Source organism: Mustela erminea, chromosome 4, assembly GCF_009829155.1.
Source record: "Mustela erminea isolate mMusErm1 chromosome 4, mMusErm1.Pri, whole genome shotgun sequence".
Lineage (NCBI taxonomy): Eukaryota > Metazoa > Chordata > Mammalia > Carnivora > Mustelidae > Mustela > Mustela erminea.
In genome coordinates, this window is record NC_045617.1 from 122198673 (window position 1) to 122224676 (window position 26004).

The window sequence follows — 26004 nt, forward strand, 5'->3', positions numbered from 1 at the left end:
CTTCACAACTTCTTTATTCGTTGCCTTTCCTCTTGAGTCCCTGGTAAAAGTTTCTTTTGAAAGCATCCATCCTTGAGCTGGTTAGTGCAGCGGTTCCCATCTTGTGGGTTAAAGTTCCTTAGAGAGTCTCAGAGCTATTGAAAAGGATCCCTGGAGCTACACATATGCTAGGATTTATTCTAGATGGACTTAAAAAAATTTTCCAAGAGTAATCTTTGGAATTCCGATTTTTGGATATTGGAAATCTTCGGTAGAGACAAGAGGTGGAGAAAGCAGGGTATCCTTGAGTTCAGGCACAGCTGTAACAATGGTCATCCTGGCCCCTGACTGGGGAGGACCTGGGGGCTAACATACCCTGGGCACCCAGTACAGTGAAGTCTGGATGTTGACAGATACTGTTCTCATCTCACGGGTGTGTGGACCAGTGGAACCAGGACTCCATATTAGGCTGACTTGACTTCTAAGCTGCATCACCGTGGGACAGGGAGCAGCGCTCTGTGTGTGTAACTGTGAAAGTCTGGAGTTTGATCTTCAGGTCAGTTGCCCATTCCAGCCCCTGACCCCTACTCCACCGGTGGTGATCTCTACTCTCTCCTCAAATCGTGGGCTTCTCACAGTTGAGTAGAAGAGACAATTTCCTTCACAGTGACTCTCTGGGGGCAGACATGGCCTGTTGATAGGACGAGGCAAGGTAAGGGACTAGGCAGAAGCTGGAATTAAGGCCCGTTCAAGAAAAACCACCTACCAGTGTCTTGGGCGTCCTCATGCTCCATGACCACCAGGGGGCAGTCCTTGCCTTGCCACAGGACCTTGGTTTCACACCCTCAGATTAGAGGCCCAGAGGAGGAAGACCCTCTACTGATGAAGAAAGGCTGAGTCAATCCTCCCCAGATTATGTGGCGTGTGGCCTGTGTAGGTGGTTTGAGAGGTTAAATAATTTGTTCAAGATCATGTAACTAGTTTGTATTGCAGCTGGCATTTGAGCCCAGGCTGACTCCATGCCAGCATTCTTAACCATGACATTGCTGCTTCTCCAAAACAAAACTCTAGATCACTGCAGTGATCATAATATATTATGAAACAGAGCTAGAAACAGGGACACCCAGGGGAAAAAAGATGCATTAATATAAAAGGGGCCAGGGGCACCTGGGTGGCTCAGTGTGATGAAGTTCTAGAACCTAGGTGAGGTTCGGTGGGCTGAGGTCCGGAGCCGATGACCAAGAAAGAATTCTTGAGACATCTTTGGTGCAAAATGGTGGTTTATTAAAGCACAAGGACAGGACCCGTGGGCAGGAAGAGCTGCTGCCCCGGGTTGTGAGGGATGGCAGGTTATATACCTTGCGGTTGGGGGTGGTGGTGAAAGGATGGGAGTTTTCATATGTTAAAGAGGGCCTACAAGGTGCTGGGAGGAGGCCTTGCCCTTGTGGCTTGATCAATGTCGTCTTTAGGTCAGCCATTAACATCAAGATAGTTGGGAGATTCTTGGTGGGGTGTTATGATCCTGCTATCATTTACATTCCCTTCTACCTCAGCCTCCTCCAGTTTATGGTGGGGAGGGAGACATTAGGGCTTCAGGAACTGAGAGTTATTTGCCTCTGGAAATTTGTGCTATTGATAAGGTAACCTCCCTGTTTGTAGGTCTCTAGGACATCTGTAGAGCAAGGGAGATTCCTGTCCTGAAGGATTGTGATCTCTGCAAGTTAACTATTTATCGTTTTATGGCAGTCAGGGGTGCCTGAGGAATGCTACACGTATTACGGAGGGGAGCAGGTGGAGAAGGGGTGCAAGGTGCCAGCTTTTGCTCTGTCCTCAGCCAGCCTCCTGCTCCCTCATCAAGTGGGTTAAGCCTCTGCCTTTTGCTCGGGACATGATTTTAGGCTCCTGAGATCGGGGGTGGGGGGGTGGGGGGGCACATCGGGCTCTCTGCTCAGCGGGAAGCCTGCTTCCCCTTCTCTCTCTACCTGCTGCTCTGCCTACTTGTGATCTCTATCCGTCAAATAAATAAATAAAATCTTGAAAAAAAAATATATATATATAAAAGGAGCCAGAGAGGATTGTGTGGTGAGGGCTGGGTCCATGCCTCCCCAGGTACTGCGCCTGTAAGCCTGTAATCCTCCTTTTCTATGTGCTGTGCTGTCACATGTAGATGTGTGAGTCACATACAAGAATGTGTGGTATAGTCTTGAAACAATCCCTGTACAACCTTGGCATTACAAACTCAGTCTTTCCTTTGTGTCTGTAAGAATATTTTTCATGTAAGGGGCACTTGGTAGTTTCTCAAGATATGCTAGCTAAACAGCGAATAAAATAATAAATGAGTGGGTTTACCAGTGGGTGTTAAGTATTGGCAGAACACAAGGAGTAAAGCAGACCTCAGCGAGAGGTATATTCCTTTAATGGAGATCTGAATATGAATGAGTGCAGACCTCGCCATCAGGTTGCTTTCATTCAGCCAAACCACCCAAGTCAACACAGCTAAGTAAAACAGGTTGATTGCTATGCAAATGAACCTTCCAAACAAAGTCCCTAGCAACTGCCTGCCTCCACCGCCAATCAGCTTGCTTCTCCTAATCCCCTCCAAGAGAGAATTTCTAGAGCAGTCCTGGGGGTGGGTCCGCCTAAAGGGAAGAGAACAGATGGGGTGGGCGGGGGCACTGTGGAGTCCAGACAAGGGGGGAGTAGGTTAGCGCTGAGCCCAGGAGGGCTCCTAGAGGCTTATTCTGGGTAAGTGGTTGGTCTTCTTGAACCTCAGGAGGTAGGGGGACCACATCCTGTTCTCACCCTCCCACCCTAGTGTGAGCCCTCCCTTTCCTCTCAAACACTTAGGCCACAGGACGATGTGTTGCCCCCCACTTCCTAGTGACCTAGTGACCACTGCCATTAACAGCATCCTCTCTCCTCAAGGAGGCACGCTTGTGATGCCCGAGGTCCTAGGCTGTTGAGGTTCTTTTTTTTTTTAAAGTATTTTAAAAAAGATTTTATTTATTTAACGGAGATCACAACTAGGCAGAGAGACAGGCAGACGAATAGAGGAGGAAGCAGGCTCCCCGCTGAGCAGAGAGCCAGATGCGGGACTTGATCCCTAGACCCCAGCCAAAGGCAGAGACCTTAACCCACTGAGCCACCCAGGCGCCCCTGTTGAGGTTCTTGATAAAGGATATGTGAGTCCTGTGTGTCATAGGAAGCTGCCCACCTCCATCTGGTGACCAAAGGCCTGGCCACAAGCAGTGGGTTGTTCTTTCTCCACCCTGACCTTACTTCTCAGATCCCCTTTGCCAACGGGAACACCCTCCGACATGACCCAGATGCTGTTGCTCATCTTTATCATGGTCCATCCAGGTGAGAGGGCTTTGGAGGGGTGTGGGGCCAGGAGGAGCAAGGATGGGGAAGGCTGACATGGAGGCCTAAGGAGAGTGGCCAGGAAAGGAGAGTGGGACCTGTGGGGTCCTCCAGAAGCCGAAGTAACGTGGACACCCCCAGTTCACAGTTCCCTCCATTTCTCCATGTTGCCCACTGGGTGGGTCATACTCCAGCTTCCGTCCCTGAGGCCCTTTCTTCTCAGCCACCATCCTAGTAAGATAAAGTTGAAGAACCAGTATAAAGGGCTTGAAGGGAGGAAGAGGTAAATTTTTTTGGAAGGGGTCAATTTTAATTTGATGAGCTTAATAAGCCTATTAAAGAAGGCTTATTATCTAGGGTCTAGATATAATTAGGAGTTTGGGAGACCTAATTAACTCTAAGGGAAGTTTCTTAGTGAAACCGATTTTAATTAACTGAGGGACGTTAACTATCAGCCATACCCATGAACTAAATGCAGTATGGACTCCAGACCCACAGTTTTAGCATCAGCTGGGAATCTGGGCAAATTCTCAGGCCCCATTCTAGACCCGCTGAGTAAAAAACTGGGGGAGAGTCGGGCCCAGGAATCTGTTTTAACTGACACTCCAGGTGATTCTGATGTGCTCTCAAGCTTGAGAACCGCTGAAGTAGACAAATGGCAGGTAAATTTCACGAACTAGAGAATCTAATTGGAGATTTTACTAATTGCTTTAATTCATCAATTTGGTTGAGTCAAATTGATTTCAATCAATTATTGCTATGTCTTCACCTGAAGACTTTATTAGTTAATGCTCTTTAATAAAAAACAAAGTAGCGAGGGTGGTGTACCGTATACAGTTTGCCATTGGTATGAAAGTAATGAAATAATATAGTTAATTATTAGTTAGCTAGGCAGCCACATGCATTAATGAGCTCCAATTTCAATGGGACAGGTTAAGTTTCAGCAAGACACTACTAGTGAAGGTAGTCGGAGAGTGATGGGATGGGGTGAGGATGAGAGTTGGCACAGGAAAGGATTTGAAAAACTATTTAATAAGCCATTTTAAGAAATGAGGCTGGTGGAAAGGAAGGGGTTTCATGAGGTAGCAAAGTGCTTGACCCTCTGGGTCCTCCATGGGTGGGGACACAGCTGGGATATTCTACTGCAAGTTCTCTTGTCCTTTCTCTGTACTGTAACCGCGGAGGTGCTTCTCTGGGTCTTCTCTCTGCCTGCCAGGATCCTGTGCTCTCTGGGTGTTCCAGCCCCCTGAGATTCATACCCAGGAGGGCACCGCTGCCTTCTTGCCCTGCTCCTTCAATGCCAGCCGAGGGAAATTGGCCATTGGCTCTGTCATGTGGTACCGGGACAAGGTGGCCCCAGGGAAGGAAGTGAGGAATGGGACCCCGGAGTTCAGGGGCCGCCTGGCCCCTCTCCCCCCTTCCCGTTTCCTCTGTGACCATCAGGCCGAGCTGCACATCTGGGACACCCAAGACTGTGACGCTGGAGTCTACGTGTGCAGGGTGGAGGTGCTGGGCCTAGGTGTTGGGACAGGGAATGGGACTCTGCTGGTGGTAGAGAAAGGTGAGATGGGAGTCCCCACTCTTCCTGGAAGTTGGGAGTCTTTCCCTGAGTCCTCTGCTCTCTGTCCATCCCTGGGCCTGGGTCTGTGCCTGCTTCTTCCTTAGGCCCCCTTTTCCCCCTTTCTTCTACCGCCCCCATGCAGGACGTCCTCGGCTAGGGGCCAGCACCGTCCTCCTCCTTCGGGCTGGATTCTATGCCTTCAGCTTTGTCTGTGTGGCCATGGGCAGCACCGTCTATTACCAAGGCAAATGTAAGGAAGGGGGCCAAGGCAGTGGTGAAGAGAGAGCTGGAGGAGGGGGAGGCAAAGAAGAGCAGAAGGGTTGCGGCACCGAGCAACTCCTGTCGTTTCTCCTGCAGGCCACCGTCACCTGAGAACACGCTGCCACTTCTTAGATGCCTCTGATGAGTGATTCCAAACCCCAGGCATCCAATTCTCTTCAAGAGACCCCAATAAATTCTCCTCTGCCCTGCCGCTAACACCTTCTTAGGAGTCTCATGTGTTTCCTTTTCCATTCTCCAGGTACCCCAATACGTCCCTCTCTGGGGGTCCCCCGACTCTTAACTCTCCCTTCTACCAAGCCCAGCCTGGAAAGGTCCAAGGAGCGAGCTTCCCAGTAACCATGCCTGGAGCCCCCTCCCATCACCATCCCAGGGCTCAGCACCTCCAGCTCTCTGGGGTGCAGGAGGCTGAGGCAGACTCTCCTGAGAACTGGGGAGTGTCAGATCGGACCCCTACATGTCAAGTCCCCATTCCAGCCAGGCCTACGTGTGGGCTCTTTCTGGCCTTCAGGGGAGCCTGGTCCTTCAACACCTTTCTTTCCCTGAGAAATTCCCACTCGGCCCCAGAACGGGTGGGAAGATAAGTCATGTAAGTGTTGATGGCGGCCCTGTGGAACGGCACAAAGCTGAGTTGCACTGAGAAGCCTGAGACACAGAAGATGGTGAGACACAGTGTTTACTGGGTGGACCGCAGGGTCGGCCTGAGTTCAGGGAGGCGTCTGGGGGAAGCTCTGGTGGCTTAGTGCTTGGCGATGCAGGCATATTCGGTGCTGGTGTCCTCCTTGGTGCCTTCCCTGTGGCCGGAGTCGGGCCTCTCACTGCTGGGCATGGGGAGCAGAGATGCGTAGTGGAGCTCTTGCTCTGAGAGCTGGGCCTGGGGCAGGGAGGAGTGCTGCTGGCAGGTGGCCAGAAGAGCCTCTCCCCCCGTCCTTTCTGCGTCCTGCTGCCCACCCCCTTGCACCTCTCTGTCTCCTCAGCGTCCCCACCTCTGTCTCTGCCAGCCCGAGCCCCTGTTCTCTTCTCCCCTCGCTCTTCTCCCTGGGTCTCTGTTGTTCTTATTCTCCATCTCTTTCTCTTGCCTGGGTCTCTCTCGTTCTTTCTGTTTCTTTCTCTGTCTCTCTAGTTTCTTCCTCTGTCTTTCTCCTTTCTGTCTTAGCCCCTTTTCCTTTCTCTACACTATTTCCTTCTGCTCTTCTCATTCTTACGTCTCTCTTTCTGCTTTTTTCTCCGCCTCTTTGGCTCTCTTATGCCCCTGCGTTCCCTCACTTCTCTTGCCTTCACCTCCCCTTCAGCCCTCAGCCTCCTCTTGCCCCCATCACCTGGTTCCCAGCCCCCAGACTCACCCAGCTTCTCTCCAGCCTCCTCACTGGAAGAAAAGAAGAAGCTCAGCAGGCCCTTCCCTCCCTTACCCCCCCGCCCCAGAGGGTATTTCCTCACTCGCTCACATCTCTGTGGTTCCCATGGCCAAAGCCCCAGTCTCTCTTTTTGGACACTTTTTTCTCTCTCCCACCTTCCTGTCCCAGGGCGGGTGGGAACTGATGGGGACTTCTGGGAAAGCAGTAGGAACAGGTGTGGGTGGGGGCAACCCCGGGGGGATATGTTGTGGGTGATGGGGCTTACCTTTCCGATGGAGCCGACATAGACAGGCGGACACAATGACCACAGCCAGGAGCAGGAGCCCCCCCAGCCCCAAGCTCCCACCATATAGGTAAAGACATTCCTCTGCAGGGCAAAACGGTGTGTATCAGGGTCCCATTTCTTCCTTTGTTGCCCCATCCTCCTGGTTGACTGTGGGCATCTCAGCCCCACTCTCCAACAGTTTTAGAGGTAGAAAAACATACTCAGGTTCTTCACTCCAGATCGGGTTACCTCATCTCCTACCAGAGGTGCCCACCTCTCACCGGTTCCCTCACTCATCCCCGTGGTTGCTTCCCATGGCCATCCCTGCTGTCTCTGGGTCTCCCCATGAGGTCCCTTGCCCACCTGCACCAGCTGTCCCCTGGCCATCAACTCGAGGATGGACAGATACTGCTTTCTATCCTCTCTCTGTTCCCTAAATACTCCCCACCCTCCCTGTGCCGCCCATTACCTTTCATTAGGTCGAGCACTGAAGACTAACCTGGAGGTCAGGAACCTAGCCCTGCTCTGCAAGGCTAAATGGCCTGCGCCAAGTCACGTGTCTCCAGTTCCTCATCTGCAAAGTGCGGTGCCCTCTGTTACAATTGTTCCAGGGCTGAGGAGCCCCACTGATGTGCCAACCCTGACCTAAGGCACTTTCCTTTTGTCCTTGCTAAGCCTCACAATGTAGGGTATTATGGTGCCTGTTTTAGTGGTGAGGAACCTGAGACTCTAGTCCAGACTCTAATGAGGAGGTCCAGCCTAGAAGTGGGAGAGCTGGCCTTGAACCCCAGAGCTCTAGAGCACAACCCCTTTCTTCTCCCCTAGGCTAACCAGGTGGTTCATGGGGGCCTCTCTAGCATGGGGTAGTTCTAGGTTCTGGTGAGGGGCTGACATAGGGGGAGGACCCGGAGTTTCCTGGGTGTGTGTGTGGACCAGTGAAACCAAGGGGAGGTGATATCCAGAGCTACCTGGCAGCTGGGACGGCTCCTTCAGCCCAGAGCCACTCTGGGGAGCAGGGCCCTACATGGCTGGTATGGGGAGCCACTTACCATGGACAGACACTGCTGAGGCTGAAGTGGGGCATGGAGGAGTATCTGGGCCCCATAACTTCCCCTCAGGCACTTCCTGCCCTGCAACCGCTGGTTCCTGTTTGAAGGCAAAGAGGGGGGTCGCCGTCTTCACACCACCAGAGCCAGCTGCACTGACCAGGGTCTGGAAACTGGAACCCTGCTGGGCTCAAGAGGAATGCTGGGGTGTGTGTGGGGGTGGGTTGGGGAGCAGAAACACAGGTGGAGAGGAGGGCCTGCAGTCACCATGAGGGGAAGTGGAGGCAGAAGTGGCTTGTATTTAATTCTTTGGGGAGCAGAGACAGAAGCTGGACAGCAGATGCCTCCAGGGCTCAGAGAACCCCAAAGCCATACTGTCTTCTGTAATCTTAGCTTCAGCTCACCATGGGGCGTGACTGCCCCTCCCTGCCCCGTTTTCCCATCAGGTTTCCTGCTCTCTCCCAGCTTATCCAGAGCCTGTGGCCTGTGCGTAGACAGACCCCAGACTGTGGGAGCTGCCTGGGTAGAGAGGTGTTGCCACTTCAAACATTCTTGCCCTTCCTCCAGCTTTAACATCTCCCCCAGTCTAGATGCCTCCCTAGCTTTGTCAGGAGAGGAAGTTAGGCTTTGAAGGTTAGTTAGGGTTACAACATCTTTCCTTTCAGACTCTTAGGACTGTAACTAAGCCTCTAAACTCCCTCAGCTCCAGCCATCCTGTTGCTTCTGCTAGTAGTCAGTGAGCGTGTACCTCCTCTAGGTACCTTTCCTCATTAACTTTTCCCCAATTACCCCTCCCACTGCCTCCGCTGAGAGCTCGTGATCCCAGTGTGTATGTGTAGACACACACCCAGGCTCCCATGTCAGAGTGGAAGCTCTGGTAGATTTGGGGTAACTTGCCTGGTGTTCTGGGGCTGAATCAAGCAGGGCACTTGACTGATTAACGACCAGAATCAGAGGCAGCTAGACTAGGTAGATTTACAGGAATACATGAGTACTGCTGATAGTCTAGGACAGAAAGCTGGTGACAAGTTGGTGTTGTGTAAGGAAGTGGGGGCAATCTAGGTGGACTTCCTGTAGGAGGCAACATTCTGATGTTGCGCACAGAAAAAAAAAAGGGCAGTGATCTGAGACCTTCTGGATAGACACCTGATGAAGGCCTCTTAGTGGCACTGAGATAGAAAGGGAGATGGGTGCTGGGGATTGCACACCCAGTCGTTAAAGACGGTGAAGACTGGGGAGCTCATGTGGAGGCAGGAGGTAAGGTGGATATCTGTGCCTGGGTCCACATGCATTTGCATCTCCTTCTTCAAATTCAGAAACTTTCTGGCGTTTCTCCCCTTTCCCCCCATCCACAACACTCCCCACGTTGGACAGCAGGACAATGACAATATTCACGTTTTTTTTTTTCCCCACACATTTTATTATTAAAATATTCAAACAGAACAAAATTGAAATAGTTTTATAGTGAACATATCCATACCACCTACATTCTAAAATGGACAGTTTTCTATATTCGCTTGATCACACACCTACCAATCTATCTCATTTTTTGGATACCCTTCAAAGTTGCAAACATCAGTACACATTTTACCCCTAAAGCTCTTACCATGCTTATCAGTGACTTGAGTCCAGCTTTTGTTTCCCCATTTCTTTTTTGGGGGGGGGCTGAGGAAGGCAAGATTTACATACATTAAAATGCACAAATCTGAAGTCAGCACTCAGGGGTTTTTTTTTGTTTTGTTTTTTTAAAGCTGTCTTGCGATCAAGGCTCTGGAGCCAGACTGCCTAGGTTCAAATCCCGACTCTGCCACTACTGTGCCGCCTTCTATAAGTTCCTTAACCTCTCTGTGCCTCAGTCTCTTCTTAGAGTTTTTGTCAGGATTAAAAGAATTATTATATTTAAAAAAAGGAATTATTATATATAAAGTGTGTAGATTAGAGGCAAGCACTTGCTAAGTGCTATTTGTACAATAGCTATATGTTATTATTATTATTACCTAATCGCAGAGATGTCATCAAGAAGGGGACATGATCTGAGAGCACCTCCAACTTCCTTGGACCTGGTCTTTTCTCTCATTGCACTGTCTACCATACCATCTGTTGCTGCTTTGTTTTGCTTCCTCATTCATTCGTCCTTCCTTCATTTATTCCAAAACATGTAGTCAGCACCTGCTAAATAGATGGGGCTCACTCTAGACAGCAAGCTCTTTGAAGGTGAGGCCATGCCCTATCACCCTCCCATCTACACTCTATGGAGGAAGGGAGGTAATGCTCATTTCCATCCCTCCTCAGTGAATCAACAGGCAGTGGAGAGGCTAAGGTCCCTTTCAGGTGCTATATATATTTTTTCCTTTAAAGCAATGCTCTTTTTAAAATTTATTTTTTTAAGATTTTATTTATTTATTTGACACAGAGAGAGAGACAGTGAGAGAGGGAACCCAAGCAAGGGGAGCTGGAGAAGGAGAAGCAGGCTTCCTGCTGAGCAGGGAGCCTGATGCGGGGCTCAATGCCAGGACCCTGGGATCATGACATGAGCCAAAGGCAGCCACTTAACTGACTGAGGGACCCAGATACCCTCAGCTGCTATTTCTGTGGCCTGGCTTAACTCGGCTTCTCACCGAGCTCTGGGGGTTACGGGTGAGTGAGGGAATGGAAGGAGGAGATTTGGTCTAGTGCCGGCATAAGCTCTTCTCAGGGACCCAGATATCCATTCCTCAAGACCTCAGTTCTTGTCCTCCTATTCCAGCCCTTGACCTCAGGGACGCGGACACAGCCCTCCTTCCAGCACCCACCACTGGGGTGTAGAAGAATGCAGACCACCCTTGAAATCTGGAGTGTGGTGTTCTCCTCACGTAGCTCTGCTGCGAGACTTTTTGTGAGCTACCTTCCCTCCCTGGGCCTCAGTTTCCCTCCCTGATGAACCATAGGATCTCTAAGCCCCCTCCAGCTCTACTCTATAAGCCTGTCTCTTCACCCCAACTTCTTCCCCAGTTCAGAGAACCTGGGCATCCAGCTGCCCCACCCCAGCTCTGGGTAAACAGGAAGCTGGGTGAGGGGAGCAGGGGTGTGCGGAAAGTCCCAGCCAGGTGTGTGGGTCTATGGGGAGGGGGTGGCCCCACCCCTGAAGTATGAAAGCCCCCCTGCCCTGGCCCTGGCTCAGTCTCAATGGGGTCACTGGGGCTAGAGGGCCGGGGTAGGAGGCCCCAGGGGAAGGGCTGCCTCCTGCTGGCTGTGGCAGGAGCCACTTCCCTGGTGACCCTGCTGCTGGCTGTGCCTATCACTGTCCTGGCTGTGCTGGCCTTGGTGCCCCAGGAGCAGGGAGGAGGCCTGGTGAGTAGCCGCAACGAGCCTGGAGGGGCTGCGTGTTGCTGATGCCCACTTACCTCTAGCTATGCCTGGGGCTCTCTTGTCTCCTCCTGCTCAGTTGGCTTGGCTGTCCCTGATGGGGATGCCTTGTCTGCCTCTTTGTTGGTCCTCTTTCCATTGTTCCCATGATGCTGTTGTGTCTTGATAGCTCCAAGCTCCTTCCTGGTTGTCTATCTGTCTCCTCTTCTCTTCCCAACACATACTCAGGCCTCCATCTCCGCCCAAGAACATATGCCTTGCTGGCTCTCCCTCTCAGGGAGATGTGTGTTGGGGATGCGGCTGGTAGTCAAGACCCCAGGCTTGGAGCTTGGGTCTGCGTTGGGAGGGGTGGGGATGGCATCAGCTAACACTGAACTCTGGGCACTGTGACCCCACCCATCCAGGTAACAGGGACAGCTGACCCGGGGGCACAGGCCCAGGCCCAGCAGCGTTTGGGTAAGAGCAGACCATCTCCCCTTCCCCTACTCTGGCCCTTCAGGGATGCCCAGCTCCCATCCAGCTGCATCCCTCGGTGAACTCATCCTTCCCAGAATCCCGTCCTGGTGCCCTTTCCTCTCGGGGGTACCGTGCATGGAAGGCCGCCCAGGCCCGCAATCGTGGATTCTTTCCCCCCTTCCAGGGTCACAGGAGCTGCCAGAGGAAGAGGCAGAAACAGATTTCAGCTCCAGGCTCCCCGCCGCCCACCTCATAGGTAAGGATCTCACAGGTAATCCAAGGATGCTAGCCTTGCTGCCCACAGTCCCTTTGCTCTGTCATTGCAGGGTTCGCTTTCCGACCTGCTTCACCACCTCTGGTCCCTAAAACGCCCACCTTCCTCTCCTCCCGCATTCCATCTCCTTGCTTCCCTTCTGGAGCTGTCAAAACCCCTCCTAGATCTCCCCACTACCCCACCACCGGGCTCCGCACCCCACACTCTGGTGCCCTCAGTCCCCTCCCGCAAATCACTGCAGAGGTGGCGCGCGCGCCCTCGCCCCGCCCCCGGGCTCGGATTCTGCAGGGGGTTAACAGCCCCAACTCTCCCACCTGTTCACCCTCCCAGAAGTCCCGGGCCAGGATCCTTCTTCCAGGATCGGGCACCCGAGCGCTGACAGGCCCCGGTTTCTCCGCAGGCGCCTGGACGAAGGGGCAGGGGCTGGGCTGGGAGGCGAAGAAAGAAGAGGCGTTCCTGAGGAGCGGGACGCAGTTCTCGGGCGTCGAGGGGCTGGCGCTGCCGCAGGACGGCCTCTATTACCTCTACTGTCACGTCGGCTACCGGGGCCGAGCGCCCCCTGCCGGCGGGGGCCTGCTGGACCACTCGGTCACGCTGCGCAGCCGGCTGTTCCGTGCGGGGGGCGCCTACGGGCCCGGGACTCCCGAGCTGCTTCTCGAGGGCGCAGAGACCGTCACCCCGGTCCTGGACCCGGCCCGGACGCGCGAGTACGGGCCCCTCTGGTACACGAGTGTGGGCTTCGGCGGCCTGGTGCAGCTCCGGAGGGGTGAGAGGGTGTACGTCAACATCAGTCACCCCGATATGGTGGACTACAGGAGGGGGAAGACCTTCTTTGGGGCGGTGATGGTGGGGTGAGGGTGGGGGAAACAACTGCCTGGTAGGGACGTGTGACTCAGCCCAGGTATTGGGGTCCCAGACCCCAGGGACCCCGTGGCGGTGGGAAAATGCAGGAGACTGTCCAGAAACTGATGGCAAACCTGAAGAAAATAAAGAATGTAAAGCTTTAGTGCTGCCGAGCACGGTTGCCCAGGTCTCTCATGTCTTGATTCAGAGTGGGTACTGCAAGGGGCGATTACCTAGACTTTTCTTCTGATTGCTTGAAATAATTCATATCACTTCCTGTGGCTTCTGCCCTCTAAGAAGGCGATCGGCTGATTTCCCACCCACCCCCTGTCTCTGAATGAACTTGCCCAGCATTAGCCCAGTGGGAAGATGGAAGAAGGGGATCTCCTTAAGCCCCAAAGCATCTCCAAGCCTCCTTCTTCTCAGATCCCCGGAGCCCTCACCAGACTCCACCTGCATTCCTTTCTTTGGGGTCCCTTCTGTCAGTGAGAGGGATGCTGACAAGGGAAGGCAGCCCTGCTTGGAGGAACCAGGCTGGGAAGAAGGAATAAAGCCCTGGGGGCCTAGCACTTCTTCCCTGCTGCCTGCCTGGCTGCCTGAAACCCACTTTAGCCACTACCCCACAGTCCACTGTCCTCCAAGGGAAAATACACAGCTCATTGGGTGTGAGGGAAGAGGCGGAAAGATAGGGCCTGGGACATCAGGGCGAAGCTGGGGAGAAGAAGAAGAAAGGAAATCTGGGGCCATTGGCCCTATCCAGGGTGAGATGGAAAGTCCTTACCCCTTGTTCACACCTCAGGTCTGCTTTCCATATATCGGCAAGTGTGGGGGCCCCAGGGTGAGTAACAGCAGCCTCCTCACCCCAAGCACCCCATGACCGACTTTCAGCTCTGGGCTGAGAGAGGCAGAGAGGGACCCACGGCCCTAACTAGGTCACCACAGTGGGTCATCCCACTCCTGCGGCATACCACACAATTTTCCCCTCCCAGCAGCCTGTCAGGAAGGAAAGCCCAACTTCCGAACCCAGTGGGGACTCCCACTCTCTGGGTCTTCACTTCTGACTCCATATTTGTGTGTGACTCCATATTTCTGTGTCCAGAAGAACTTTCCTGATGAGAGTTCTCTTTCTAGCGCATCTATCTCACAACTGTCCCCTCATTTTTCACCAAGAACATCTGGGAGAGCTGACATGTGAGTCCTTCACCCGCAGCCTATTCCTGTTTTAAATTTTCTTTTGTTTCTTCAATTTCACTCACTGAGAGACGGAAGCAGATAGAACAGCTGGTGGCTGGACAAAGAAGAAATTCAGAATTCTCAGGCTTACTCTGCCAAGTGCTATGCTGGGTGCTCTGATGCAGCTTAGGCCTCCTATTTTCTTGTGGCCCCATATGCAGGAGATTTTCCTGTCTTCCTTGGGGAGATGGGGCTCAGTAACTGATTCAGGCTGTACAGTTAGGGCTTCTGGGGGATCTTGGGATCAGGCGATTTGGAGCCCTGATGCCTGAAGGTCTGGAAGTCCTTTGGCTGTGATTCAGGTGCCTGAGAATGTGGCCCTTCCCAGACTCTCTCTAGCAGGCTGCAACATCAGGAAATCTCACCTGAGCACTTGAGGTGCAGGACTTCCCCACTGGAATTCCCAGAGCCGGAAATTCCCAGGCCCTGAGGGAGAGGTAATTAGGTTCAGGCTCCAGTTTCCTGGGGGAGGGGCTTATTTGCCCAGGCTTTGTTAAATGCAGGGCTCTTGAGCCCCAGTAGTCCCCTGGGTGGGGACTGTGTTCAGACATCTTTTTTTTTCTTTTGAACTTTTATTTGTATTTATTTTATGGGTTCAAAGATCCTTTTTTTTTTTTTTTTTAAAGATCTATGCATCTATTTGAAAGAGAGAGATTGCAAGCGTGCGTGCACGTGTGAGTGAGCAGAGGGAGGGGCAGAGAGAGAGGGAGAGCAGCAGACTCTGGGCTGAGAAGCGGGGCTCCATCCCACCAGCCTGAGATCTAGACCTGAGCCAAAATCAAGAGTTGGACACCCAACCCACTGAGCCACCCAGGGGCCCAGGCTCAGGGATTTTTTTTTTTTTTTAAGATTTTATTTATTTATTTGACAGACAGAGATCACAAGTAGGCAGAGAGGTAGACAGAGAGAGAGAGAGATGGGGGGAAGCAGGCTCACTTTGGAGCAGAGAGCCCGATGCGGGGCTTGATCCCAGGACTCTGGGATCATGACCAGCCGAAGGCAGAGGCTTTAACCCACTGAGCCACCCAGGCGCCCCCAGGTTCAGGGATCTTAAGGCTTGTAGAGAGAGGACTTCAGAGAGTGGCCTTCCACCCCCAAAGGAGAGGAAGATGCAGAATTAATTCGATGAGACTGTGTTTCTTTTCTAAGCACATTTTATTTCTCGCCACTGACCAGTAGGGCGGTTACAGACATCACTCCCCTGGGGAGCAGAGGTTCAGCGATGCAGTGACAGTCAGTCACCAAATCAGCATTATTTAGATAACTCGATCAGATAAATATTTTTGAAAAATGAAAGCAAAGAGAGACACAGAGGCCAGGAGGCCAGGTGGGAACAGCCTAGAATTCAGCTCCATTTTCACAGAAAACATGTCTGAGCCAAGGCAGCCCCTACATTTTGTCTCCCAGGACACCCCAGCCTCCCAATAAATACATTCATCAGTAAATAAATAAATAATAAATAAATAATAAATAATCACAAGTGCAAACATAAATAGAGAGAACTGGCCCCATTGTGGGAGGGGCTGGGCTTTCCTTCTCAGGAAGAATCTGGAGACATTTGAAGAAAGGGAGGCCTGAGGTCCATTCATGTCAGGTGCTAGGTGAGATCTTCTCAAGGAATGTTCTGAAGTGTTCTAGCCAAAACGAAAAGTTCCCTGACCCCCACATTCCAAGTGTTCCAGGTTGCGTTCAGGGATCCAAACCTGCGGTGTCCAGTGAGCGCTGGAAGCCCCAGTTTGCATTCTTGGTGGGGGCCAGTGCTGCGTTGTCTGGGTCACGCATCCCTGAATCTTAGGTTTCTAAGTGTTGTTGTTTAAAGTTCTAAGCTTGAGGTCCAGCTCTGAGCCCCTAATTCTCTTTCTAAGCCAGAAGGGGATAGGGGGTCGGGGGAGTGGATAATAAAAGGTTTGAGGTGGGCAAGGATGGACATCCCGCCCCCTCACAGGGCAATGATTCCAAAGTAGACCTGCCCGGATTCGGCAAAGTCGAGATAGGCAGGCAGGTTGATCTCAGCGCTGAGTCGATCCCCCTTCTCCAGTTGGAAGACCCCTCCCAGGTAGATGGGCTCGTACCAGGGCTTGGCCTCAGTCCCCTCTGGGGTTTCCCTTTGGCAAGGGCTCTTGATGGCAGACAGGAGGTTGACCTTGGTCTGGTAGGAGACGGCGAAGCGGCTGATGGTGTGGGTAAGGAGCACATTGGTGGAAGAACATCCTCGGCCCTTGAAGAGGACCTGTGAGTAGATAAGGTACAGCCCGTCTGATGGCACTATTAGCTGGTTGTCTGTCAGCTCCACACCATTGGCCAGGAGGGCATTGGCACGTCGGCTCAGCCATTGGAGTTGCCCCTCAGCTTCAGGGTTTGCTGGAGGGAAGGAGAAGAGGGCGGGGTGAGTCAGTGTGACCCTGTCAGTTCCACTCTCCACATCCTGGCCCACAAGTTCTGCCCACCCCCCACATCCGGTTCCTGTCCCCTCTGTCTGTCTTCCCACATCCCATCTGGCCCTGAGGTTCTCAGTATCCCCCTCAAGGCCAGTGAGTCCTTCTCATACCGTCTTCAAGGTCTGTCTACCCTCAGCCTGGTTCAGCCCCCAAATCCTATCCCTCCACATCCTAGTTGCTTCACCGTCCCCCAGCCGAATCCTTGGAGCTCTTACCTACAACATGAGCTACAGGCTTGTCACTTGGAGTTCGAGAAGATGATTCTGAGGAGGAAAGAGGAAAGAAAAAGGTGAGACCCTTAAGCTTCCTGGAAAAGATCCCACTACTTTGACCTCCAAGCCTCCTCCGCTCAAACCGAAACCCTGAATTTCCCCCACTGTGGCTATCTCAGGACCAACCCCCACCCCCACCCAAGCCCAGAATCCGGAGAGGGGCTTTGGAGATACTTACTGACTGTCTGGGCCAGAGGTTTGATTAGTTGGAGGCCATCTGGCAGCTGCTGGGGAAAAGAAGGAGTTTTAGCATCAGAGAAAGTCACCCCAAATGAGAAACAGCTAGGCTGCTTCTATAGCTCGTACTCTAGTTTCCTCTCACCATTCATCCATTCCCCAGCACTTTCACTGAGTGTCTTCCACTAGCCGGACACGCTCTTTCCTTATCTCTTTCCTCACATCTCTCCTTATCTCTCTCTCATATTGTCCACATCTGTCTCACCATCTTTATTCATATCACTTGTTCTGTTCCCATCTCTCTCCCCACACCCCACGTCTCTCCACACATCTCTCTTTACATATGTCTGCGGGCTCATTCATTCATTCAAGCAGCATTCAGTGAGCACCTTCTGTGGGTTCCCTCCCTCTCTCTCTTCCCCCATCTCTCTCCATGTCTCTTTCTGCCTCCACGTCTTTCTCTACATTTTCTCTCTCACCAGTCCCCATCAGCACACCTCTTTCCCCCACCCCGTCTCTCTCTCTCCCTGGGTGGGAGAATGAGCAGAGTCTGGTGAGGCACTCACCTCTTCCCTCTGGGGGCCGATCACTCCAAAGTGCAGCAGGCAGAACAGTGTGGTGGCTCCTGCGACGAGGAGGAAGGAGAAGAGGCTGAGGCACCAGCACCTTCGGGAGCCCTTGGGGGCCCCTGCCTTCTTGGGGAGGGCCTCCTGGCCCAGCTCCACATCCCGGATCATGCTTTCAGTGCTCATGGCGTTCTTTCCAGAGGGGCTCAAGTCCAGCTGGGTGATGGTAGAGCCCTGGGGCAGTGTGTATTAGAGGGAGAAAATCGCTCTGCTGCTTGTCTGGGGGTGTGTCGTCTGAGAGGTTATTTCCAGGGGGATCTGGAGTTGCTTCTGTCTCTCCTGGCTGGTGCCCTGGTGTCCTCTCTGAGGGAGCTTCTGCTGGCTGGGTGTGCAAACAGCTGCATTTATATACCCGTGGGGCGAGAAGAGGGCGGGGAAAGGCTCTCATTCAACAAGCGGAAAACTTCCTTGGTGGAGAAACCCATGAGCTCATCTGGAGGAAGCGGTAGTGGGCCCTACACCTTCTGTCTCGGTTTCTTCTCCATTGCGGGGGCGGGGGTTTGGAAAGTTGGGGACACCCAGGCATCAAGGATACTTCCTATCCATCCTACTCGGATTCCGAGGGAGGCTTGCTGGGCCAGTCACTGTGGCGTATGTAGGACCCTGGAGGCTGGACCCCAGTTTCCCTCTGCTGGGAACTGGACCCTCAGTTCCCATTCCCTCCATTTTTTGGGGGGCTCAGGTCTGTGGCCTGTTTTCCTCTGATTTCTAGACTGGACGTAGGTAGGTGTAGAGCTAGACCTGGGAAGGGGTTCAGAACGTTGACCCCTCGATGGGGAGAAAAATTGGGGGGAAAGCTATGCTAGGTCCTGAGACATGTGTTGGTGCCCCTGGGGGGAAAAGGAACTTGAGAGAAGGAAGCTTGAGGTGAGGAATGTGGATGGGGTCTCTGAAAGGGCTGGGGAGGGGTTGGTAATTGGCAGGGACATGCCTGGGACAGCCCCAGTGGGAGTGAAAGCAACCCTGGGAATTCACGAGCCCCATGAGAGCAGGCCTTCTCCTTTCATTCTGACAAGAGACTCAGCAGTGCTGGTTTCAGTCTTGGCTTCCAAGGGAATCTGAGGCCCTGAAGCCCCCATCCGTCAGAACCCCTGTGTGTAGCCATGTATCCCAAAGAACTCTAGGCGCCCTCTGGATTTCTGGAGATAGCCCTAGCTCTCAGAGCCCCTCTGTGTGACCATGTCTCCTGAGATGTCTCCTGTACTCCCTCTCTCCCCAGTCTTGAGGGTCTCCCATTCCATTCTTCCAGAGGGGCCCCATGTCCACCCCCATAGTCCTGAACACTTTTTGGTGTGGTCACTTCCCCCCAGAGGACTCCTGTAATCCCCATTCCTCAGAGCCTCAGAGTGGTCATAGCTGCCAGTGGTCCCCTGACCTCCGCTCCTCCAGACCTTGGACCCCCATTTTTCCTTTCTCTTCCCAGCTTATCCTTTGTTTTCCCTGCCGTGGTCTGGCTGCCTCACCTCTTTGATTCCGCCACATTTTCCCAGAGCTCCTAAGACCCCTTCATCTCCTTGTAGTCCACAGTTCCTGTCTCTTCTGAGGCCCCTGTTCTCCTTCCACTTCTTAGACAGACAAACATAGTCACACAGCATTTCAGAGAAAAGAGGTTTATTGGGCTTCACAGAAGGTGCAGATGTCTCCTCATGGGGTGTTTAGTCAATCAGTGACTATCTGAAGAGTGTTTTGCTTCTCTCTAGAGCTCCCTGGTGTCTCAGGCCCGCTTGTCTTCTCTTTCACTGGATTATCCTTACGCCGATGTTCTCTCCCTCTTCATCTCTCGAGCTATTTCTCTCTCTCTCTTCTGGTGGCCCGCTATTATTCCCTCCCCTCTATCCTCCATAAATAAATAATTTAATTTTTTCCCTTCATAAATAATCTTTCCTCCCCTGCCTCCTGTCATCCTCCCGGCTTCTCCCGGTGTCTGCCCCCTCCATGTCCAGGGCTAGGTCCTCCTTCGACTGGCAGGACAGATGAAGAGCCCTGGGCAGGAATTTCTAGACAGACTTGAAATCCTCAGCCTAGTGCTGGGGTTTGCAGAAGGGAGGTATGATCCCTAGGGTGCCTAGAATTCCTTCTTTGGAAGCTCTAGGGAACATGAGCAGGGGAGACTTGAGGCTATTGGAAGGGTCAAAAGAGAGGCTTGGTGACCCTTGAAGTAGTTGGAATGGAGGTAAAATGGGGAGAAGGTCTTGAAATCAATTATTTTTCTTTCTGGATTTTTCTACAGAGCAAAGGCCCCAAAGAAGACACTACTAGGGCTGAGGAGTAGGTGGGAGACGCCATCTGTGTGAGTGGAGAGCTGATCTCCCTGGGTGAGCAGGAACACAGCTCCCTGGTACACAGAGCGTACCCAAGGTCCCTGTGGCCCTGGGCACACGGACTTCTGAGCGCTGAGGAGAGGCACGTGGAAAGGGTACTGGGAGGAGAAGAGTTGGACCTCATGGGCCAGGTAAAGAGGAGTGGGGGTGGCCTTGGGGAAGCAGCCTTCCCCAGAGAAGACCACCTGGGAGTAGACAAAGTAGAGGCCACTGGTGGGGACCAGGAGGGAATTGTTGCTCAAAGAGAAGCCATGGCGGAGGAAGGCACGATCCGTGTTGGCTCTCCAGCGCAGTGAGTTCTGGGTGCTGGGGTCTCCTAGGAAGAGCCAGAGGGGATAGGAGAGGTCAGGAACCTGGGAGTCAGCACTCTTAATTCCTGAGGAAGTAGGTGCTGGGGCAAGCTCCTGGGGGATGGCTGGGAGGACAGAGGGGAGTGGGATACCTCTGTTCTGAGGTGTGGGGGAAGTTTGGGGAGAGGTGCAGTAAATGCATGGTCGCTTGAAGGGGGGGTAGGAGAAGAGCTGGGAGTACATGTCCACGGGGCTCCGTGATGTTTACCAATAAGATGAGCAGCAGGTTTGAGGGTGCCTGGCGCCAAGTGCTTCTGAGGGTTGTGGTAGGCAGTCCGGGCAGCTGAGGATGAGATGCTGGCCCCAGGAAGCCCCTAGGGGACAAGAATGTGGAGCGTGGCTCTAGGGCCCAAAGTTTGGCGGCCCCCCCCACTGCAGCCCCCATTCTCCTGCTGCCTCACCTGGGCCTCAGGCGGCAGGGCCAGCAGCAGCCCCAGAAGGAGGAGGAGGGGGGCGCTGCACACCCGCAGGAGGTAGAGTCGTCCAGGTGGTGTCATGGGGAGAACCTGCGGGGAGAGAGACAGTGAGCGGGGCGGGGCACGGGGCGGATGACGGGCCTCCTGCCGGCGGAGACAGCATCGGGAGAGCCAGAGCCACGGCGAGAGAAGGGGACAAGATGCAGTCAGGAAAACCCCGGTGTGAGCAGGGGGGCACAGAAAGAGAAACAGGCACGAGAAGGGAACAGAGAGGGAGCGTGGCAGAAACAGAGAACGTGTGACAGACACAGAACAAACACTGACTGATGAAGAGTCAGAGAGCGGGGAACAAACCACACGGACCACCCCCCCCTCCGCCCCTCCCGCTCCAGGCTCAGCCCCAGGCAGGAGGTACGGGAATGCCGGGGCGCCCGCGGAGGGGCAGGAGTTCCCAGGGGAGTGCGCCGCCCAGGCAGCCCCAGGAGACCGGGCGGGAGAGTCTCACCTGCTATGCGGGGCCCCTGGGCCTGGACGCCTGGGTCCCTTTATAGAGGAAGCGGCAGTGGCAGCGTGGCAGCGTGGCAGGCGGCGGGCGGGTTCTAGGCCCGGGCTGGGCCTGGGGAAGCCCCCAGGGCTGAGAAGATGCTGCCGTTTCAGTCGAAGGCAGGAAAGGCTGAGGCCTAGGAGTGAACCACAGGCTGGGGGCTCAGACGACTGAGTTCTGGGAAAGGGAGCGGGGTCAGGGGAATCGTGGGCTGGGAGGGCCAGGGAGCGGGGTCAGCCTTAGGAGTTCCAGAGAAGGGACAGTCAGTTCGGGGAGGAGGGGGATGGGAGCAGCTGGGGCGTGGGCTGGAGGCCAGGTTCCCTGAAGAGCGATTATATATAACACCTCTGCACCCTTGGTTGATTACAGGCACTCTTTGTGCCCATTTCCTCCTCTTCTACCCTCGTCTTGTCCCGAATGGTTCAAGTTGCACTCGCCCCAGTATGTGTATTTTCCCGGTCCTCTGGCAGGTTTTCTATCAAGAAGTTGCATTATATACCCCTTTGCCTGGGATATTCTGGTTTATGCTTGTTGTCCTGGTGAAAATGTACACGGATCTCCCTTTTGCTCTCACAAAGTCCTGGTTTGGAAGATAAATGTCATGGTTCCCCTATTAAGAGATGTTGCCACAGATCAGATTTTTAATTTTTTTTTTTTTAAGATTTTATTTATTTATTTAACTGAGACAGAGAAAGAGAGAGAGAGTGGGGAAAGGCAGGAGAGGGAGAGCGAGAATTCCAAGCAGATTTCCTGCTGAGCAGGGAGCGTGATGTGATGGAGCACTCCATCCTGGGACCCTGGGATCATGACCTGAGCCGCCCAGGGGCCCCAGATCAGATTTATATAACCCCAAACACACACTCTGGGCTGGAGGAATGTAGCAACTTCTGAAGTTCTCTACAGGGAAGGCTTTGGAATTCCACACAGGAGGAGCTTGAGGGTGGGTGACTAGGGTAGGGTGGGGATGCCCAAAGGACTTTTCTGGAAGCTGTGTTTGCAGAGCCAAGATACTGCTTAAGATCCCCCCCTTTTAACTTGGGTACAATAAGGTGCATGTCTCTTAAGTTTATAGCCTGATGAGCTTTGCCATCTGATTATAGCCATAAAGCCACGATCCAGTTCAACATATTTGCAGGTCCCCAGAAGGTTCCTTCATGCCCTCTCCCAGCTGATACCCTCCAAAGATAACCAATCACTTTCTGACCTCTATCACCATAGATTAGTTGTTCCTGCTTCTGAATGTCATAGAGATGAAGTCATACAGAATGTACTCTTTGGGTTTGACTTCTTTCACTCAATGCGATGTTTGGATTCATCCATGTGGCTGCATTATCAGTATGTTTTTTTTTTTTTTTTTTCTCATTAGGATGTAATAGTCTATCGTGTGAATATACTCTAGCTTACTTACCCACTCTTCTGGGTGGGTAAGATGTTTGGTTTGTCTCTACTTTTTGGCCACTATGAAAGATGTTGATATGAACATTCTTAAAAATGAGTCAGTTTTCGCTTAATTTGTAAGAAAATAGAAAGCAAGATTTCTAAAGATGATTTTGTCCATGTTTCAGAAGATTGAGAAAATTTGCTATCTCAAATATGGTTATCTTTATTGATGTTGTATGCTTTCATTCTGAGAGTTTTGAATGGCTAAAGGCCCCCCCCCCCCGCCCCTGTGACATTGGGGATACTGTTGTTCTCCTCTGGCACAATGTTGCTGAGTAGTCTTGGGGTCCTGTGGCACAGAAGTAACATTCAGGGTGTGTATGAGCCATTTCTCTTGCTTTCCTCCCCCTTCTTGAGGCTCTTTGCCTTTCATGCCTTCCTAGTCCGATAAGACTATTGTTTCTTTTCATTCTCCTTCCACCTCTTAGCTTTTTCTCTATTTCACAAACACTTATTGAGCACCTTATATAAGGCATTGAGGATATATATGAGAAAGAGAGTCCGCATGCACTCTGGGGCCTCAAAATCCAACAAGGAAGACAGGAAAGTTAGCAGATAATTACAATAGAGTGTGATGGAGGGCTTATGGTTGTCTACAGAAAAATCACTGAACTTGGCTTGGGGGAGGGGTGCTAGGCATTAAGTGTTGAGAGAGAGCCTGAGCAGAGGGGGAGCAGGAGGGAGAGAGAGAATCTTAAGCAGGCTCCACGCCCAGGGCAGAGCCCAATGTGGGGCTTGACCTCAGGACCCTGAAATCATGACCTGAGTCAAAATCGAGAGTCAGGTGCTTAACCGACTAAGCCATCCAGGTAGCCCTTCACTAGCACTTTAGGATCACTTGATGTTCTACCAAGATGACCTTGAAAACCTTGTTTTGGATAAACTCAATAGTCTCATTCTTGGGGCTTTCTCCTAGATTGTTACACACTGCAGAAGAGTCATGTCACCAGAAGGGGTCTTCTGCTCATCCTGGCCATCTAACCTGAGAGAGCCCTCAGGATTTCTCAATCTTTCTTTCTTGATTCGCTTTCTACTCCTGCAATTGATGTTCTAAATCTCTGCGCCTCTTACACCTCAATTTTACCTCTTTACTCTCAGTCGGTGAAGCTGTCATCTATTTCATTGAGCTTAAGGCCACCCAAGCTGATCTCTTCACTTCCTTCTTTTTCCTTCACTTTATTTATGCTTTGGGTACGAATAGAAGGAGCAGAGATGAGGCTTGGAAGGTAAGCTGAGAACACATTCTGAAGGATTTATTAAAATTTTAAAGGTAAAATTTTAAAAAAGATTTATTTATTTGACAGACAGAAATCACAAGTAGGCAGAGAGGCAGGCACAGAGAGAGGGGGAGGCAGGCTCCCTGCCGAGCAGAGAGCCTGATTCAGGGCTTGATCCCAGGACCCTGGCATCATGACCTGAGCTGAAAGCAGAGGCTTTAACCCACTGAGCCACCCAGGTGCCCCTAAAGGTAAATTTTAAATTAATAAATTTTATTATTTATTTATTAGAGAGAGAGAGAGAGAGGGTGAGCACAAGCAGGGGGAGCGACAGGCAGCAGGAGAGGGAGAAGCAGGCTCCCCACTGAGCAGGGAGCCCAATGTGGGCCTCAATTCCAGGACCGCAGGATCATGATCTGAGCACGCCATTCTGAAGGGTTTGAAACCAAGAAAAGAAGTTTGGATTTCATTCTTTTTTTTTTTTTTTTTATTTGACAGAGAGAGATCACAAGTAGGCAGAGAGGAAGGCAGAGAGAGAGGAGGAAGCAGGCTCCCTGCTGAGCAGAGAGCCCGGTGCGGGACTCGATCCCAGGACCCTGAGATCATGACCTGAGCCGAAGGCAGCGGCTTAACCCACTGAGCCACCCAGGCGCCCTTGGATTTCATTCTAATTATGATGGGGAGTCACCAAAATTTTTAAGTGAGAGAGGGACTCAATGCAGATTGGTACATCAGAAAAATGCATCTGGAAGCTGCATGAAGAATGGATTGGGGTATGGGAGTTGAGGGGCTGGAGGGGAAAGCAGAAGGTGGAAACAAGTTACAAAACTTATGCAATAACCTGGCAAAGAGATAATAAGAGCTTACACTTAGACCGAGGCAACAGCAGGAGGATGGAAAGAACGAGAGAGTTTCTAGGCAAAATCTACAGATGTGGGCACTGAGCAGATGTGATGGAGGAAGAGTGGCCACAGATGCCCCCTTTAAGTATCTTCTTCTAGCAGCACCTGGGTGGCTCAGTCAATTAAGCATCCAACTCTTGGTTTTGGCTCAGGTCATGATCTCAGGGTTGTGATATTGAGTCCCAAGTCCTGCGTTGGGCTCTATACTCAGTGGGGAGTCGCCTTGGGATTCTCTCTCTCCCACTCTCTCTGTTCCCCCACTCCCCAAGCTCTTGCGTGTGCTCTCTCTCTCTTTAATAAATGAATAAATCTTTTTTTATGATTTCATTTATTTATTTGAGAGAGAGAGAGATCATGAGCAGGGTGGGGGGGCAGGTAAGAGGGAGAAGCAGACTCCCCACCAAGAAGGGAGCCCCATGTGGGGCTTGATCCTGGGACTCTGGGAACATGACCTGAGCAGAAAGCAGATGTTTAACCAACTGAGCAACCCAGGTGCCCCTAAATAAATAAATCTTTAAAAAAATATTTTGGTCTATAGTTTGGTTCCTTCTTATTCTTTAACCTACTGTCTCTTACATCACGGTTGGTTTCCCTTTTGGTCTCTGCTCCTTTCCTTTTCTCCATGTCTCTCTTTCTCCAGAGTTCCTTTTCCTTCCTGTTTTCTCTTTCTGCCTCTCTAATGATAGGAGCTGATGGACTAGGAGACCTCAGTTATATTAAAGTATAAAACAGTGTTGCAATTAACGATGAGAAACTGAGAAAGGGAGAAACTTAGGTCAGAGAGGAAGACCCGGCATTGAGGGACAAAAAGGGGAAGGTGTGAAAGAGTGGTAGGGAGACATGAGAGACAGAGAGGAAGGAGGGCAAGAACTCGGCTGAGGCTCAGTGTCACAGGCGTTGGTAATATGCTGAAGGACGCTCCTTGAGATGGGCCAATCTTGGTTTCAATCTCAGTTTCGGAGGTTGTGTGAAATTTGGTTTCTTTCTTGGAGAGGCCAGCAGTTGGTTTGGGGCTTTCCCTGGGTGGGAGGGGTGATGACTAGAGTCTTGTGCCCCAAACTCAGGGAAATACAGTTTCTACAGTGGGCTATGTTGAGAAACGAGTGAAATCTCAGGCCTCTAAATGACGTTGAAATGACATTAGCTTCAAACTTGAACTTAGCCTCAAAACCTATATTGGGATTTATTTTATTTTATTTTTTTAAAGATTGTATTTATTTATTTGACTGAGAGAGAGAGACAGCAAGAGCAGGAACACAAGCAGGGGGAGTGGGAGAGGGAAAGTAGGCTTCCTGCTGGGCAGGG

General features: G+C 52.0%; 5 protein-coding genes across 8 annotated transcripts; 2 read left to right on the forward strand and 3 right to left on the reverse strand.

The window, feature by feature from the left end:
• The first annotated feature begins 3256 nt into the window (after window positions 1–3256).
• On the forward strand, window positions 3257–5377 carry NCR3 (natural cytotoxicity triggering receptor 3). Its single transcript, XM_032340904.1, has 4 exons — window positions 3257–3339; window positions 4556–4900; window positions 5043–5150; window positions 5258–5377. The coding sequence occupies exons 1-4, from the start codon at window positions 3297–3299 to the stop codon at window positions 5308–5310; spliced, it is 549 nt and encodes a 182-aa protein (XP_032196795.1). The 5' UTR covers window positions 3257–3296; the 3' UTR covers window positions 5311–5377.
• A 460-nt stretch (window positions 5378–5837) lies between these two features.
• Window positions 5838–7373, reverse strand: LST1 (leukocyte specific transcript 1). The gene is made up of 4 exons (XM_032340907.1): window positions 7269–7373; window positions 6800–6901; window positions 6523–6545; window positions 5838–6053 (listed from the first exon to the last, which is right to left on the reverse strand). Exons 1-4 carry the CDS (start codon window positions 7273–7275, stop codon window positions 5919–5921), a joined length of 267 nt encoding a protein of 88 aa, XP_032196798.1. The 5' UTR covers window positions 7276–7373; the 3' UTR covers window positions 5838–5918.
• A 3296-nt stretch (window positions 7374–10669) lies between these two features.
• On the forward strand, window positions 10670–12944 carry LTB (lymphotoxin beta). Of its 2 annotated transcripts, XM_032340902.1 has the most exons (5): window positions 10670–11175; window positions 11595–11646; window positions 11831–11902; window positions 12321–12848; window positions 12879–12944. In XM_032340902.1, exons 1-4 carry the CDS (start codon window positions 11011–11013, stop codon window positions 12773–12775), a joined length of 744 nt encoding a protein of 247 aa, XP_032196793.1. In that variant the 5' UTR covers window positions 10670–11010; the 3' UTR covers window positions 12776–12848; window positions 12879–12944. The 2 variants fall into 2 exon arrangements, with proteins under 2 accessions (XP_032196793.1, XP_032196794.1); XM_032340903.1 differs by lacking the exons at window positions 11595–11646; window positions 12321–12848; window positions 12879–12944.
• Window positions 12945–15132: 2188 nt separating this feature from the next.
• On the reverse strand, window positions 15133–17842 carry TNF (tumor necrosis factor). 2 transcript variants are annotated; one of them, XM_032338138.1, is made up of 4 exons: window positions 17450–17842; window positions 16885–16930; window positions 16650–16697; window positions 15133–16357 (listed from the first exon to the last, which is right to left on the reverse strand). In XM_032338138.1, exons 1-4 carry the CDS (start codon window positions 17633–17635, stop codon window positions 15936–15938), a joined length of 702 nt encoding a protein of 233 aa, XP_032194029.1. In that variant the 5' UTR covers window positions 17636–17842; the 3' UTR covers window positions 15133–15935. The 2 variants fall into 2 exon arrangements, with proteins under 2 accessions (XP_032194029.1, XP_032194028.1); XM_032338137.1 differs by having other exon boundaries at window positions 16885–16933.
• A 1261-nt stretch (window positions 17843–19103) lies between these two features.
• On the reverse strand, window positions 19104–21405 carry LTA (lymphotoxin alpha). Of its 2 annotated transcripts, XM_032338139.1 has the most exons (4): window positions 21102–21405; window positions 20582–20686; window positions 20389–20494; window positions 19104–20146 (listed from the first exon to the last, which is right to left on the reverse strand). In XM_032338139.1, the coding sequence occupies exons 2-4, from the start codon at window positions 20675–20677 to the stop codon at window positions 19734–19736; spliced, it is 615 nt and encodes a 204-aa protein (XP_032194030.1). In that variant the 5' UTR covers window positions 20678–20686; window positions 21102–21405; the 3' UTR covers window positions 19104–19733. The 2 variants fall into 2 exon arrangements, with proteins under 2 accessions (XP_032194030.1, XP_032194031.1); XM_032338140.1 differs by lacking the exon at window positions 21102–21405 and having other exon boundaries at window positions 20582–20951.
• Window positions 21406–26004: the final 4599 nt, after the last annotated feature.

Excerpts from the sequence above, each read along its gene's own strand:
- NCR3 (XM_032340904.1), top strand. The coding sequence starts at position 3,297 with ATGACCCAGATGCTGTTGCTCATCTTTATCATGGTCCATCCAG. Across the intron at positions 3,340-4,555 it reads CTTTATCATGGTCCATCCAG|GATCCTGTGCTCTCTGGGTG; the intron begins GTGAGAGGGCTT and ends TCTGCCTGCCAG. Across the intron at positions 5,151-5,257 it reads CGTCTATTACCAAGGCAAAT|GCCACCGTCACCTGAGAACA; the intron begins GTAAGGAAGGGG and ends TTTCTCCTGCAG.
- LST1 (XM_032340907.1), bottom strand. Across the intron at positions 6,546-6,799 it reads ATGTCGGCTCCATCGGAAAG|TGAGGAGGCTGGAGAGAAGC; the intron begins GTAAGCCCCATC and ends CTTTTCTTCCAG. Across the intron at positions 6,054-6,522 it reads GGAGGCTGGAGAGAAGCTGG|GCCCAGCTCTCAGAGCAAGA; the intron begins GTGAGTCTGGGG and ends TCCCTGCCCCAG.
- LTB (XM_032340902.1), top strand. The coding sequence starts at position 11,011 with ATGGGGTCACTGGGGCTAGAGGGCCGGGGTAGGAGGCCCCAGGGGAAG. Across the intron at positions 11,176-11,594 it reads AGGAGCAGGGAGGAGGCCTG|GTAACAGGGACAGCTGACCC; the intron begins GTGAGTAGCCGC and ends CCACCCATCCAG. Across the intron at positions 11,647-11,830 it reads CCAGGCCCAGCAGCGTTTGG|GGTCACAGGAGCTGCCAGAG; the intron begins GTAAGAGCAGAC and ends CCCCCCTTCCAG.
- TNF (XM_032338137.1), bottom strand. The coding sequence starts at position 17,635 with ATGAGCACTGAAAGCATGATCCGGGATGTGGAGCTGGGCCAGGAGGCC. Across the intron at positions 16,698-16,884 it reads ACCTCTGGCCCAGACAGTCA|AATCATCTTCTCGAACTCCA; the intron begins GTAAGTATCTCC and ends TTTCCTCCTCAG. Across the intron at positions 16,358-16,649 it reads GCCTGTAGCTCATGTTGTAG|CAAACCCTGAAGCTGAGGGG; the intron begins GTAAGAGCTCCA and ends CCTTCCCTCCAG.
- LTA (XM_032338139.1), bottom strand. The coding sequence starts at position 20,677 with ATGACACCACCTGGACGACTCTACCTCCTGCGGGTGTGCAGCGCCCCC. Across the intron at positions 20,495-20,581 it reads CCCTGCCGCCTGAGGCCCAG|GGGCTTCCTGGGGCCAGCAT; the intron begins GTGAGGCAGCAG and ends CTTGTCCCCTAG. Across the intron at positions 20,147-20,388 it reads ACCTGCTGCTCATCTTATTG|GAGACCCCAGCACCCAGAAC; the intron begins GTAAACATCACG and ends GGCTCTTCCTAG.